Source organism: Colias croceus, chromosome 27, assembly GCF_905220415.1.
Source record: "Colias croceus chromosome 27, ilColCroc2.1".
Classification (NCBI taxonomy): Eukaryota; Metazoa; Arthropoda; class Insecta; order Lepidoptera; family Pieridae; genus Colias; species Colias croceus.
Genome location: NC_059563.1, coordinates 2,015,034 through 2,031,474, shown reverse-complemented (window position 1 = coordinate 2,031,474; position 16,441 = coordinate 2,015,034). Strand labels below are relative to the sequence as shown.

Genomic DNA, 16,441 nt, shown 5'->3' with positions numbered 1-16,441 from the left:
TTGTGCTGTAATCTATACATGGTGCAGAAAATTTTATGAAAAAATATTGATGTTAAAATTTTTAGAATTAAAATTGCAAATCGCTTTCAATCGACCAAAAATACTACAATTGACACCATTTCATACAAATAATCAAATAAATTATATCCTTAACTTTCACTATCGAAAAGTTACAGCACAATCCAGTCGTTTCAATGGACAAACAGACAAACTTTACATATCGATTATACATAGAGAATATACGAGTCTAATTGACCTACAAGCCACATTCGATCATATTTTATTCTAGAAAATTCTATTAAATATTATTATCATGTCATTGGAAGGTTTTCGCGGATGGGTTTTTTGGTAATATTTTATATACATATTTTCAATCGAAAGCAGAATTTTATTCTTGACAACTATTTATCGTATAAAAAATTTATTTAATTTTAAAAAATATACATTAATTTTTCACAGATGGCTTAACAATCCAAGTTTGTAAGTATCCCCTTAATAGCGCGCATAAGTTTGAAATAAATAGTTTTTTACTATAAATCTAATATATATTATAATGGCGAAAGTTTGTATGTGTGGATGTATGGATGTTTGTTACTCTTTCACGTAAAAACTACTGAACCGATTACAATGAAATTTAGCACACATATAGAGGGTAACTTGGATTAACACATAGGATAGTTTTTATCCCGGAAATCCCACGGGAACGGAACTATGCGGGGTTCCTTTGCAAAAGCGGGGGAAGCCGCGGGCGGAAATCTAGTTTACTTATACATTGTATATTTAACAAAACATCACAAAAAACCCATCCATACTGTTTTCTACAATATAACTCTGTGAAACAAACATCATTTAGTATACTTAGGAACCAAATATATTGCATACTAATAGATAAAATATAAATACCATTTAAAATTAAATTTTATAAAAAAAAATCATACACAACGTATAAATTTCATATTTTATTTTTACTGCCAATTTTAAGTTTAGATAATCATTATCTATTTATTATTTTATTTTATAAAAAAAAACCTTATTTTAATAAAAAAAATACATCTAATAAATGCATATTTATACCGGGGATGAAAAAGTTACCTATTTTCAATTTAATTAATAATTTTAAAATGCGAAAACTTCATCCATTCCCGTTCAGCCAAACACGAGTAACACACATAGTACATATACGTGTTTAAACTCATTTATAATTTCAATTTAAAATTAATAGAAACTAATTTTTATTTAGATAACGATTATCTAAATTTTAAATACTTTGCAGTGTACATTTTGGTAGACACGTAAAACCACACAAATAAATAAAAACTATATAATGTACAAATTTTATTAAAAACATCATAATTCATCAATTCAATGTCCCTCAAAATTTAAACGTACCGTAAGATGTCTTTATATGGTGAAATACTATCGTAATTATCTATTTATTTTGTATCGATAGATTTTTTAATGAACATGTCTCGGTCTTCATGCAATTTATAATTTAAAAAAAAAAACATCATGTGCACCAATTAAACAAAAACCATTATTCAAACATGAATTTCCTTCGAAATATAACAGAAATAATCAATTTCATTCCATACAAAGACACCTTACACTACGCGATCACAAACTCAAGTCTCAACTGGCGTTCAATACAACGCGTTACACCAAATTAGCGCGTGACACGACATCATACATGTCACGGGTAATACGTCACAAACTGCGTGACGCGGCACTTGGCTCGTGACACGACACACGTTACACGAAACTTGCACGTGACACGAACGTATACATGTCACGTCAACACCCGTGACACGATACCCACGGGGTAACACGTCACAAGTACGTGACGTTGGCACGTAGCACGTGAACTCGACACGTCTCATGCGACGCACGTGACACGACACGACACGTGTCACACGTCACGCTTCACGTGACGCGTCAGCAGAAACACGCGTACAGCTTCGACAGGTCGACGCTCCAGTACGCGTCTAGCTGACCCCTGTGCGTGCGAGTCATTGGTCAATTTACATAGTACCACAAAAATAAATCATATAATTAAATATTAGGTGTATTTGTGTAAAATATAGTGTGTTTTAGATAATTCTAGTGTGTATTATAGTTTACTATGTATTATAGTTAAAGCCTTAAGGTATTGTAGTGTCTTGTCGTATATAATTATGGTCTAGTATAGTTTATCTAGGGCAGTGTAATTAAGTGTAAGTACAGACTAGTCTCATCTACTCTATTTTAGTGTAGTGCAGTACAGTGAATTAAGTAAAGTGCATTGCTGTGCAGTGACATAGTTCTAGTGTCATGTAATGTAATGAAATCTAGTGCACTCTAGTCTTATATAGTACAGTACATTTTAGTGTATTTTAGTCTAATGTAGTGCAATACTGTGAATGATAGTCTAGTTAATTTCAATGTAGTGTTGCATAATCTAATATATTCTATTGTCACGTTGTGTAGTCTAGTATACTGTACTCTAGTGTAGTGTACTCTAGTGTAGTGTACTCTAGTGTAGTGTACTCTAGTGTAGCGTGCTCTAGTTTAGCGTGCTCTAGTGAAGTGTGCTCTAGTGAAGAGTACTCTAATGTAGCGTACTCTAGTGTAGCGTACTCTAGTGTAGTGTACTCTAATGTAGCGTACTCTAGTGTAGCGTACTCTAGTATAGTGTACTCTAGTGCAGCGTACTCTTAGTGCAGCGTACTCTTAGTGCAGCGTACTCTAGTGTACTGTACTATAGTGTAATGTACTCTGATTTACTGTACTCTGGTGCACTGTACTATAATGCAGTGTACTCTAGTGTACTGTACTCTAGTGTAATGTACTCTAGTGTAGTGTACTCTAGTGCAGCGTACTCTTAGTGCAAGTGTACGCTTAGTGCAGTGTACTCTAGTGCAGTGTACTCTAGTGCAGTGTACTCTAGTGTAGTGTAATGTACTCTAGTGTAGTGCAGCGCATACATACGATCATGTGTCGTGGTGCGCGCGCGTGGGCGAGGCCGCAGCGCTGCTGTCGGAGTGCGCGCCCTCCACGCCCTCCGTGCCCACCTGGAATATGCCCTTTAATTTACAGGAAAAAAGGCTGTGAAAACTGTATTTTTTGTTTATTTCTTTTCTTGTGGTCAGTTTTTGGTTTATTCAAAGTCAAACTAGGAAAAAATATTATTCGCTAATAAGAATAAAACATTATGAAAACTGTTTTTAATCTTTTTTTTTTTGCAATTATTTTTGGACGGTTTATGTAGGTTATAATCGTACGTTTAATTTTAAATTGAAAGAGATATTTTTATGGGTGGGTAAAAAAGGGGAAATAAAAAAAAAATCTACTGCCTTTGTATTAGATCTAGATATTTATTTCTGCCGTTACTCTATAGAATAGCTTATAGCGCTCACTAAACAAAACCTATGAATGTTAAATAGCTTGAATTTAACTACATACTAATTTTAACTATATTCCACACATGAAATAGCCATATAACATTATCCATCTTCTTCTTATATATAAAAATGAATCGCAAAATGTGTTGGTAAGCGCATAACTCGAGAACGGCTGAACCGATTTCGATCATTCTTTTTTTATTATATTCCTTGAAGTACGAGGATGGTTCTTATGTAGGGAAAACGTAAATTATGTACCACGGGCGAAGCCGGGGCGGACCGCTAGTTTCAAATAAATTTACTATGTGATCCATTATTTTAAACAACAATTTTTATACGTAGTCATCCCTACTTAATAAATTATAAATGCGAAAGTAACTCTGTCGGTCTGTCTGTATGTTACGCTTTCCCGCTTAAACCTCTCAACCGATTTTGATGAAATTTGGCACAGACAATCTTTGGATCCTGAGAAAGAACATAGGCTACCTTTTATTGGGAAATATGTACCACGGGCGAAGCCGGGGCGGACCGCTAGTTCTAAATATTATAAAACACGTGTTTCGTCTCTTTCACTCCCATACAATTTACCCTACGCAAAAAAGGGACAAACTAAAATAAGTTTTAGTGTATGAAAGCGATATTCTAACAATAATTTTATATAAATATTTACTTAAACACTCTATGAAGAATGCGTCTGCCATTCGAATGAATGGTCAACTCCAGATTTCGCACAGTTCCCTTATAAGGTCGGCGGCAGGGCTTCAACACGGTACAAAAACATGCTTATTATGTATGTACATATATAATAATTAAATTTTTTAATAATATATAGTCTGGTAGGCGGCGTAAAATAGTATAATATAATAAAAAACAACAATTATACCCAAAAAAATCAAAACGTATTGCACAATTTATTGCTTTTCTAACGTATCTTTGTACATTTCTTTAATACCTATTAAAACCTCTAAAATACTACGTCATATACTATATACATTAAGGCCGTGTACGCGGTCCGTGCGCTGTTTGGCTCAAATATGTGATTTTTCAAACCAGATTGTCTATCAACCACTTATCTTACAAACATATGAATTACTAATAATTTTAGGAAATTTTATTGTCTATATAGTTAGTTAAGAGTTTTTTTTCAATTAATACAGTATTTGTGAATACCATCAAGATAACTGAGCCGATGATTACTTGATTTCACTTTTAGTGTCAATTTCGAAGCTAAAAATATCTGAAATTGCTGACAGATCTAACACACATTTTTTTTAACTAACTGCAAAAATCCTTATTAAAATAGTTAGTTAAAAGATTTTTTTATTTTGGACTCCTAACTTACGAAATTAAAATCCGAACAATGTGAATTTTTTTAGAAATTATAGTCGACAAAATGATTATTTTCACCAAGATATTTGACTTAGTTGAATATAATTTATACATATTGCAATAAAAGAACGTCTTACTTATAAGATTAAATTTAAAAAATCAACTAAGGTACCTCTATTATTTTTCTACAATTTTTTTTAAAGTACTATAAAACACTGCGCGCGACCCGATTAAAATCAGTCGGCAGCGAGCCTGCCCAGAGAGAGGACGTGTTGCTCGGCGCTCTCCTGTGGACTTATGCTTTTCATAGTAAAAGGATAGCGCAAGCCGCGATTTATCGTAATAGATCGCGGAGATTTTGACTTGCGTTAAATTGAATAAGCCCTCTTAAATAAAAAATCTATAAAAATATATAAAAATAAAAAATCCCTACCGTAAGCTCAAAAAATATTCATCTTATTAACTGTCGATAAGATAAAGAAGACCTGTGGAATACATACATAAAATGTTATGATATTTACACTGAAAATACATATTAAATAAATAAATAGCATACACATATTTTTAACCTTTTAAAGTAAATGGCGGGAAAGATTTATAAGCCATGCGCTATACAATGTACAGAAATTACTATGTTAGCATTAACATAATATATTAAGTTTGTACATTAAAAATAATATTTTTAAAGCGATATATTAAAAAAATAAATTAGTATATAATATATAAGTAGTATAACTTACATTCATATAACCAGCGTGTTTGTGCTTAGATATACATTTTATTTATTAATGTAACCATAATTAATTTTTACCAAAAAACAAATATAATCCCTACTAATATTATAAATGCGAAAGTAACTCTGTCTGTCTGTCTGTTACTCAATCACGCCTTAACTACTGAACCAATTTGCATGAAATTTGGTATATGTAGAGATATTTTGATACCCGAGAAAGGACATCTTATAGTACTTATATTTTCTTTTATCTACCTACTAGCTTTCCGCCCACGGCTTCGACCGCTTTGTCAAAAACTTAATAAATTATACACTAAAACCTTGAATCATTCTATCTATTAAAATAAACTGCATCAAAATCCGTTATGCAATTTTAAAGATATATGCATACATACATACAGACGAAGCGTCGTTGCCTTATGATGTGTAGTGACAATAGCATAGATATTATATAAAATACACAAAAATAAATAAACTATAACACATAATATTACCTTGAGAACATCGTGCAGTGAACTCATACTGCCCAAACTGAGAGGCGTTATAGATCTCTCTAATAACGAACCGCTACCGGCCGAACCTCCCCCCACCGATCTGTGAATAAAACATTAATTTGCATATTTTTATAATATTATTTACCATCGAATACGTGGTATTAACAAAAGAGAAAGCATACACTAGTAAAAATATACACAATTATTTATCCGAAACACAAAAGAAGGGATAATATAACCTAGTGTCAAAATTTGGTTTTAATTAACTATTACCCTTGTAATAGTTTTTAAAATTAATTTCCGTCTGCGTTTTCTAAATCTAAACAGATTAGATTAGATAGTGCAGTAGTTTTTGAGTTTATTACGAAGACCGACAGACAAACATACGCTGTTGATTTTGTTTTATAATCCACTATCTGTTTGAAAAATCTTTTTACTTGAGATAAAAAAGAAATTTTCTCAAAAAACACATACATCATTATTACATTAGTAAAATACCGATAATAATTATTATAATAAACATCTATATTAGTATTTTCGAGTGTTTGATTTTACTCGAGTATTATAAATTTAAAAATTAAATTTGTGATTGGTCAAATCTTATGAAGTGGTTGTTGTCCAGTGTGTGTCGTTTTTTTTTTTTTTTTTTTTTTTTTTTTTATGTAAACTCCAACAAAAGAGCGGGCGACTCACTTCCTGGAGGCTCGCCGCCGCCCATGAGCGTTCGCATTGTCAGAAACTTTACGAACGCTTTGTTGGCTTTTTAGAAATTTGTAGGCTTTCTTCTTGAAGGTGGCCAAGTCAAAGTGATTAGGAAACACCGAAGCAGGTAACTTATTCCACAACAGCGTGGTTCTCGGTAAGAAGTGTCTCGAGAATCGCACTGTAGACGAGCACCACGCATCCAGGTGGTGTGGATGGTACTTCAGTTTGTGTCGTGCAGTGCGGTTGTGGAACTGCGCGGATGGTATTAGTCCAAAAAGCTCGTCAGAACACTCTCCATTGTATATCCGATAAAATACGCACAGCGATGCAACGTCACGCCGCAGTGCAAGCGGATCCAGCCGATCGGTGAGCTCGGGTCGGTTGATGATTCGAGAGGCTCGACGTTGAAGGCGGTCAAAAGGAAGTAGCTGGTATTGGGGTGCTCCAGCCCAGAGATGAGAACAGTATTCCATATGTGGCCTAACTTGGGCCTTGTAAAGTTGTAGGCGATGAGCTGGCGTGAAATACTGTCTCGCTCTTGCGAGCACCCCTAGCTTCTTTGAGGCTAGTTTAGCCTTATCCTCCAGATGACCCCTGAACTGAACGTCGCTCGCAATGTCAACCCCGAGGATTCCGATACAAGGCGTGGGCTTAAGGAGAGTGTTTTGAAATTGGGGCGCAACATCAAAAGGCTTCTTCTTCGCGGTGAAAGCGCAGACCTGCGTTTTTGAGGGGTTGAACTCGACTAAGTTACTCTGCCCCCATATCGAGATTTCATCGAGTGATTTCTCAATTTTTGACACAAGTTCCTTTCTGTGCTGGTCCACTTGCTCCTGAGAGATATTTGCAAATCCGGTATAAGCGGCATCACCCGTACTATCATCAGCATAACAATGTATATCGCGTATTCGTAACATATCATTGATGTGCAAGAGGAATAGCGTAGGCGATAACACGCACCCCTGTGGGACACCAGCATTCACAGGCATGGGTTTTGAGCATGATCCGTCGACAACGACCTTGATGCTTCTTGCCGTGAGAAAGCTGGCTATCCATTTGCAAAGTCTCTCAGGGAGGCCGTACGAAGGCAACTTGGAGAGGAGCCCCTTGTGCCACACCCGGTCAAATGCTTTCGCTACGTCTAAACTAACTGCCATGGCTTCCCCCTTACTCTCGATTGCAGACGCCCAACGATGTGTTAGGTAAACTAAAAGATCACCGGCCGAGCGGCTGCGACGGAAACCGTATTGATGGTCGCTTAACAGCCGATGATCTTCTAGGTACCGCAACATCTGGCAGTTGATGATAGATTCCATCACTTTTCGTCGTTGAATAAATCGCGTTTAAAATCAGTTAAAAAGTCTTTAATTTCTAAACATCTTAGATATTACCTGTCCATAGGCCTGTGCGATAGCGGCGGTGATGGCGGAGCTTCCGTCGGCGGCTCGCGAGATCTGCCTGATCGCCATGAACCTGCCAAATCAAATCAAATCTAATCAAATAAATTCAAATAAAAAAATGTTTACTCAAACATGGACATCATGGTCAACATGTTTTGCTACAAAGTTGCTGCCAACATGTTGCTAGAAACATGACACAGAGTTGATAACGGTATGTTGAAGAGCAAGAGCGCAAGAGCAACTTTTGTCTCCGCAACTATTTAGTCTCTTCCATCAACTCTATGGGGAGTTGCGTCGCTATGTGCGCGCACTTTCTTACTAGCCCATAGAGTTGATGGGAGAGACTAAATAGTTGCCGAGACAAAAGTTGCTCTTGCGCGCTAGCTCTTATAGTTCTTGCATGCGACAACATTTTGACCCCTTCAGCAATATTGAATAAATGTTGTTCGACAAACGAATACGAGATATAACACTATATTCTGCGGCATTTCTACAAAAAATATCAATTCAAGGATGCCCTTGTAGTATGACCACCTGAAAGGCTTAAACATAAGAATTTCATCATTTAAATATGTAAGAATAAGAATCAGAGATAAATGCCCATGAATCCGTCATTTTTCATTATAAGTAAAAAGTATAATTTTTTTTTTATTATTATTATTTATAAATAATTTAAAATGATTACCGTTATAAGAACCGGTGGGGTGCGACACGGTGAGCGGCGACGTTCGCTTGCTGCTATCTCGACTGCTGTACATCTACAATAATTTAATTATAATATAATTAATTTTTTGCTTTATAAGAGACATTTTTAAGGGAAATTGGGCTGACAGGTCAGCTGTCGCCCGGTAAGGCGAAAGACGCGAGTTCGAATCCAAATCCAAATGTCAAACCATGGCAAAACAATAACCACAAAAAACTTTAGACAGGGTTTATTTATTTTTTATTTATTTATTTTAAACAATTAGATGACAGAGATCCATTAATGTTAGTACGCGACTTATAAACTAATGTTAGTAAATATTAGTATCCCACCTGATTGTTAGTACCAATGATATTTTATGTATAGATACGTTATATACTCACAATATATCCAAAAAAAATGCTTCTTAAGCAGTGTCAGGCACACACAAATACAAGTTTCATTTTACTTAATTTATTACATTGACAGACTGTATAAGAGAGATGGCTATAATAAAATGATATAAACAAAAAAGACAAAGATAGTTTGTCACTTCCGCGCAGGTGTAAGCAAAAGTCATAAGAATTCACCAATTAAATATAAATAAACAAATAGTTGCCATGGCAATTGGCATAGACTAACGACACAGAAGGTTCAATGTTATAGATGTTTCGTTTCCTGCACACGTAAACAAATGTGACAATTTCATTTACTATTTAATTATTATTATGAAGTAGAGGTCCGCGCCACGCCGGCGTGCCGCCGCCGAGAGACCCCGGCGCGCCGCCGCCGCCGCCGGGTCACAGAAAAATTGGCGCCGAGTTCAAATTTTGCGCGCGAACACAGCACGCGTTGTTGTCTACAACACGGCAACGATAATAGACAATGTCTACTATATCGATGCCAGATGTTTTACTCCAAAAGCTAGCCAAAAAACACTCCAATAGATTTATTGATGGGGATGACGACGTCGCTCAAGAGTGTTGGAGATATTTGGCTACGGCTAACCCTTCAGATTTAGGAGATGTAAAGGGCAACATTCTTAAGTTCTGGGAACAAATAAAAAGTTGTTTTTCCTGGGCTTGCCGAATTAGCGCGATCGCTTCTATCTAACCCAGCTTCAAGCACGCCAAGTAAAAGGGTTTTTTCTGTAGCTGGGCTAGTCTTAACTGCGAAGAGATCGCGTCTAAATACTGCAAAAGTTAACAAAATTATTTTTATCCATGATAATTATAAACATGATTTGTTACAAATCAGTAACATTCATTGCTATGCAGACGACAGTAGGGGGGATGCTCTTTATCCCGGCCGTGCAAACACCTCAAAGGAAAGCCTCAATGAGAGTCGAAACAAACTTGTGCCTGAAGTCGAGTCTTCTCTCCAAGAAGTCTCGGATTGGGGCGAACTTAATCGAGTTCAATCCCCTAAAGACACAGGTTTGCGCGTTCACCGCTAAAAAGACCCCATTTGTCGTAGAACCTCGGTTTAAGAGTACTCCTCTTAGTATATCGCCGAAAATCGGAATCCTCGGAGTTGAAATCTCGAGTGACGTTCAATTCCGCAGTCATTTGGAAGCGAAGGCTAAATTAGCCTCGAAAAAACTTGGTGTGCTCAGTAGATCGAGACAGTACTTCAAGCCGGCCCACCGACTTCAGCTGTACAAGGCTCAGGTGCGACCGCATATGGGGTACTGTTCTCATCTCTGGGCCGGAGCCCCACAGTATCAACTTCTTCCTCTTGACCGCATCCAACGTCGAGCAGCTCGAATTGTCGATGACCGTAGGCTTTCCGATAGGCTCGACCCACTGTCAGTGCGGAGAGACGTTACGTCTCTCTGTATACTGTACAGAATCTACTATGGGGAGTGCTCTGAGGAATTGTTCCACCTTTTACCAGCCGCACAGTTCCACCACCGGACCACACGCCGTAAAAACCAGTTCCATCCGCACCATCTGGATGGTTGGCGCTCCACCACTGTCCGCTTCACCCACAACTTCCTTCCGCGTACGGTGAAACTATGGAACGATTTGCCACCTGCGGTGTTCCCGAACAACTACGACATTGGGGCCTTCAAGAAAAGAGCTTATTTGTCCATAAAAGGCCGGAGTGTTACAAGTGTTTATGGACGGTGGTGACCACTTAACATCAGGTGGCCCACCGGCTCCTTTGCTTGCTCTGACATAAAAAAACATTGCCAATAAAATTATTGGCAATGTTTATAATTATCATGTTCATCACTAAATAGTTAAGCTACTTGATTTTAATAAAAATAAATTTTTTATTAAACTTAAAGAGAGATTTTTCTACTGCCCGCCCACCCCCTAATAACTTTAAAAATAACTAGCCCACGCCGGCGACGCCGCGCCGCGCCGGGTGCCGCACCCGGCGCGCCGCCGCTGGGCTTTTGGACTGCGGCGCGGACCTCTATTATGAAGTTTAATTAAAATGAAAAAAACTTTTTTGGAGATATAACTGTATTAAGCATTTATTACTAGCTGTGGTGTTCGTTTTCGGTCATCATCATTTCACCCGATAAACACCCACTGCTGAGCATAGTCCTCCTTATAGAACTCCACACGGACCGATCTTACGCTATTCGTTTCAAGGCAGTTCCCGGAACCCGTACAAGGTCATCACTCCAACTTGTAGGATATAATAATAGTGGTGCCTAGATGAAAAAAAGTATGAAATAAAAGAAAGGATGAAGTATAAGCCTTTTTTATCTAAAACACAAATAAAATTTATGTTCAATAGCTATTTACAGAAAAGCAAATAGCATTTTTCGTCAGTAGCGATAATCTTTTCTTTAATGTATACGTATATTCAACATCATTTTTGCAAACAAACATTTTGCCATCACGATTTCATTGTATATAATAAATAGATATATTTGTTAATTACATGCACTGTGTGGATTTAAATATAAAAATAATCAAGTATTTACCCAAATCGAAATTAATAAAATAACCGTTCTATTTTCAATAATCGTATCTACATGATAATCTTTGAACACAGTGTGCGCTAGCTTTGTCACACTAGTGATTGAAGCAATGTTTTATCCCTTTCATTATTTCAATACAAGTGTCAAGCAAGTGTCATTCATTAATAATTGCAAATTGTTATTTTTGCTCTAAAATTATAATATTTTAATACATTTGCCTGTGATATGATATCCCTCTATCTTTCTTTATTTTACTATCGTAATTTGTGCACTTTCTAAACACACAAGAAGGCATTATTGATAATTTTAACGTTTATATCAGCATGTGCGTTCGCTGTCACAAGTCACAATCTGACTGATTCCACTGGTCCCAATTAGGACCAATTCACGGTTTACGTTTTGGTGCGTTGGTAACGTATCTACCTCTTGTTTCTATATATAATATCATTGGTTAGTACGTGACTTATAAACTAATGTTAGTAAATATTATAATCGCACCTGATTGTTAGTACGTGACTTATAAACAAACTAATGTTAGTAAATATTAGTATCCCACCTGATTGTTAGTACGTGACTTATAAACTAATGTTAGTAAATATTAGTATCCCACCTGATTGTTAGTACGTGACTTATAAACTAATGTTAGTAAATATTAGTATCCCACCTGATTGTTAGTACGTGACTTATAAACTAATGTTAGTAAATATTATAATCGCACCTGATTGTTAGTACGTGACTTATAAACTAATGTTAGTAAATATTATTATCGCACCTGATTGTTAGTACGTGACTTATAAACTAATGTTAGTAAATATTAGTATCCCACCTGATTGTTAGTACGTGACTTATAAACTAATGTTAGTAAATATTAGTATCCCACCTGATTGTTAGTACGTGACTTATAAACTAATGTTAGTAAATATTAGTATCGCACCTGATGTGCATCATGGTCGGTATCGTCGGCAGTCTCCACAGTGGTGGGCAGGTCGAGCAGCCGCTGCGAGCGGATCCCGTCGCCCGGCCCCATGTGCGACACGTGCGCGAAGTTCGTCGGCGCTGAGATCAGGCGGGAACGACGCTCCGATCTGTGGTAACGGGGTTGGTTAGTTATTAGTCATAGAAATCTAAATAACAAGACACTAGAAGTCGTAAGCGCGCGTGACATTGTCGCCGCTCAGATGGTAACCATAGGTACCACAAGTGCGTTCATCGCTGTTCAGTTGCTCTAGAGACGTGCGTGTGTAAACATGGTGTGTTTCAGCATTTCCCATTGCGGAAATACTTCCACAAGTTGTAATTATACTTATAAAGGAATAACATTTCATCGGTAAATATTTTTTTTAGAAATAATGCCGTTTTTCCTTAAAATTAAAGAATATTTACAAGTATTACGAGTGTCACCATAGTAATCGAAATAACAATGAATGACACAGCCGACCATTCTTATTATCACGTTTAACACAAATTTCAACCTTATTTCTATGAGCTTATGTTCAAAGTTATATCTATTGAAAATTGACAACCTCTGTTGTAGAAAAGCCGAATTTTTTCGTATTGGAGCAAAAAGAAACAAAACGTCTCATATACTTAGGGATGTTATTCTAAAATAAACCGTAAATTCGTGCGTTAGGATACATATTCAAAAGCTTAATTTAATATTTAAGTTAGTTTTCACTAAAATCAAGCTGTCCAATAAAAGGCATAGTTTACTTGTGTGTACTGTTTAATCGGTGTTGATTTTGGCGACAGCGGTTTTCATACGAATTATGACATTATAGCACTTCTATGTGTCTTGTTATTTAGATTTCTATGGTAGTAGTAGATCCGGATATAAGTCGACCTTCACCGGCGCGATAATAGAATGAGACCAATTTTATAATAAATTTAGTGCATTAAAAATGGGTTTACTGGGAAAATCCTGGACATTTTTAATGAATTTAAAAAAAAAACATGACAAACAACTCAATAAAACTAATAATAGCAAATACGATGAAAATATAATACGTTAAAAATATTTATAAATGAAGTGCGCAATTTTTCTCATAAATTCATTAAACTCAATATGTACATTGTATATCCCTCGCTTTGATATTCGCAAACGCGCTTTTAAATAATTACGGAGCAAAGTAAGTAAAGATCACCCAATATAACTAACAATTGAAACGTCAAACTAAGTAATAAATATAAAATACATATTATCGAATCTATACTAATATTATAAAGAGGAAAGGTTTGTAATTATGTATGTATGTATGTATGGTTTTCACGCATAAACTACTGGACCGATTTTAAAAATTCTTTCACCATTAGAAAGCTGCATCTTCACTGAGCAACATAGGCTATATTGCATTTTCAAAAAAAAATAGAGATCCTTACCAAAAATGCAATAATGTAACCCAAGGTGTAAACAAATCTTTAATAAAAATTCTGTCATCGCGTGCGCTGCGGAATCTATTCCTTGAAGTACGAGGATGGTTCTTATAAAAAAAAACTTAAACATGTAGGTACCACGGGCGAAGCCGGGGCGGACCGCTAGTAATCAACAAAATACAATAAAACACATAACATGTACTCACAATCTATTATGAGCCTCGATAGCTTGTTGCGACTGTTCTCTTACAGAAAACCGTCGCTTGTTCGTTCCGTACGTCGCTGTCTCCACATTCAACGGACCCTCTGAAATTATTCAATCGATTAATAAAAATAGAAAAAAATGTGTATTAGTGTACACACGTAAGAAATGAAACTTCTTTATGACCTTATTTTTCAAAAAATAATTTACTATACGCAACTTTACAGAGATACGTCGAATCACGCGCGGTAGGGATAAGAAAAAGATGGCGCGTAACGGAAAAATGTCACGCGTAACGAAAAAATGTTACACTAAATTTTTTTCCAACCCCGATAAAGAAGTTTCACTTCAAAATTTATGCTTAATTCTTCTTGACATGACCAGAGTTTATTCGTATATTTATTGTGAAAATTCGTTAATAATCGCAGCATATACGATAATGTTTTATTTTCAACATTTAGAAGCCGAAATAAATGAATTTTCGAAAATGTTTAAATGCAATTCTATGTCTTTTTAAATATTAAGGATTATTTAAACTTTCAGCAAAATTTTATCTTCCTGGCTACTAACGTAACATCTAAGTACTTTCCCTCCATAGAAAATGTCCACCCAGTATATTTAAACACTCATATCTATAGGGTGTCCCCCAAGGCACCGCACTAGGTCCGTCCCTATTCCCAACATACAAAAGTGACTCACGCGTCAACAAGGGTCTCAGATACACGAGGTAGGGCGAAGCCTCGTTGGAGAAGGGAAAGGCGGCGCCTCCGCCCCCGCCCACCGCGCACACCCACCCGCCCTCGTCCAAGGGTCGGGCGTTCGCTGGGAACGATAATAATATTGAAAAATAAATATACAAATCAAAATAATATTCAATTTATTGAAAAAAAAGTATTGTCAAAAAATAGCTGCTTATTGGTTTGGAGAATTTAAAAGGGCTGATAGACGTACGAACTTTAAAGTCGCGGTTTTAAAGTTCGCGTACTTACTCGGCTCGCGGCGGTGACAGACGTGCGAGCCAAGGCGGGCTTCGAGTAAAATTTCAAACATGTTGGATCGTCAACGAACTTACTCGACGGTTTTTAAGTACGCGTACTTGGGGTGACACACGAGCGAAAAAGGTCGTCGAGCCACAAGTTCGCGTACTTACTCGTACGTCTGTCACCCCTTTTAGGCTATTCAATTGACAATAGATACAAGAAAAGAAGAATTTGTTTACAGATTGATATGAAGTTTTAAAAAGATAATCAAAAGTATTTTTTTTTAAATCATTGTATAAATAATAAAAATAAACTGTTTTATGTTGTTATTGGAGAATTAAGTCGGCTAATAAATTGACAATAGAAAACGGAAAACAAAAATGTTTAAAATTTGGTGTGAGCCTGAAATAAACATACAAAATTAAATAACTCGGTTCGTAAAACAAGTAAAATAGTAATCGAGGTTTGTAATATGCAGAAATTGTTATGCTCGTTTATTGTAAGACTATTTACCAAAAGACACAAATTAACATCTATTTTAGGCAATTAATACTATAAAGAGGAAAACTTTGTTTGTCTGTTTGTTTGTTTGTTTGATTGTTATGAATAGGCTCATAAACTACTGGACCGATTTTAAAGATTCTTTCACCATTCGAAAGCTACATTATCCACGAGTAATATAGGCTATAATATATTATCACGCTAAGACCAACAGGAGCAGAGCCACGCGGGTGAAACCGCGCGGCACAGCTAGTAAATATATATTTTATTATATTAAAAAAAAACTTACGTATATTAATAGTTTGCACCCATTCCCCAGTTTCGATGTCGTACACGTCTATATGCGACGCCGTGAATATCAATAGGTGAGTGTCGTTCACCGCTGAAAGATTTAAAGTTAATAATAATGAATTTGTGATTTGTAATTCTTGCGTAAATAGATCGGTAATTTTTCTAGAATTTTGTTATATTTGTTTGTTTTAATGTGTTAAGTTTATTTATTTTTAAATTAAACAAATAATAATTGTAGTAGACAACAATGATAAAGTTGTATGTTTCGATAGCATCGTCTTTGTGACCGTGTTCCAGAAACACGTACCTATTATTCCTTTTCTCTTGTGTATGTGTGTGTGTTAAATTAAGGATTTTGTATTGCATCTATACTAGTATTATACAACTGAAGAGTTTGCTTGTTTGTTTGAACGCACTAATCTCAGGAACTACTGGT

At 36.0% G+C, this 16,441-nt stretch overlaps 1 protein-coding gene across 4 annotated transcripts in view; it reads right to left on the bottom strand.

The window, feature by feature from the left end:
- Positions 1–1,861: 1,861 nt before the first annotated feature.
- Positions 1,862–16,441, bottom strand: part of LOC123703891 (serine/threonine-protein kinase Genghis Khan) — a 66,710-nt gene continuing 52,130 nt past the window's right edge. For 3 of the 4 annotated variants that reach the window (XM_045652078.1, XM_045652081.1, XM_045652080.1), the window contains 9 exons: positions 16,004–16,096; positions 14,933–15,055; positions 14,238–14,337; positions 12,596–12,746; positions 8,724–8,796; positions 8,030–8,111; positions 5,934–6,033; positions 2,965–3,059; positions 1,862–1,993 (listed from right to left, as the gene is read on the bottom strand). In XM_045652078.1, the coding sequence (XP_045508034.1) occupies positions 2,967–3,059; positions 5,934–6,033; positions 8,030–8,111; positions 8,724–8,796; positions 12,596–12,746; positions 14,238–14,337; positions 14,933–15,055; positions 16,004–16,096 (815 nt within the window). In that variant the 3' untranslated portion in view covers positions 1,862–1,993; positions 2,965–2,966. The remainder of the gene's footprint in view (positions 1,994–2,964; positions 3,060–5,933; positions 6,034–8,029; positions 8,112–8,723; positions 8,797–12,595; positions 12,747–14,237; positions 14,338–14,932; positions 15,056–16,003; positions 16,097–16,441) is intronic. The other variant, XM_045652079.1, reaches the window with a different exon arrangement.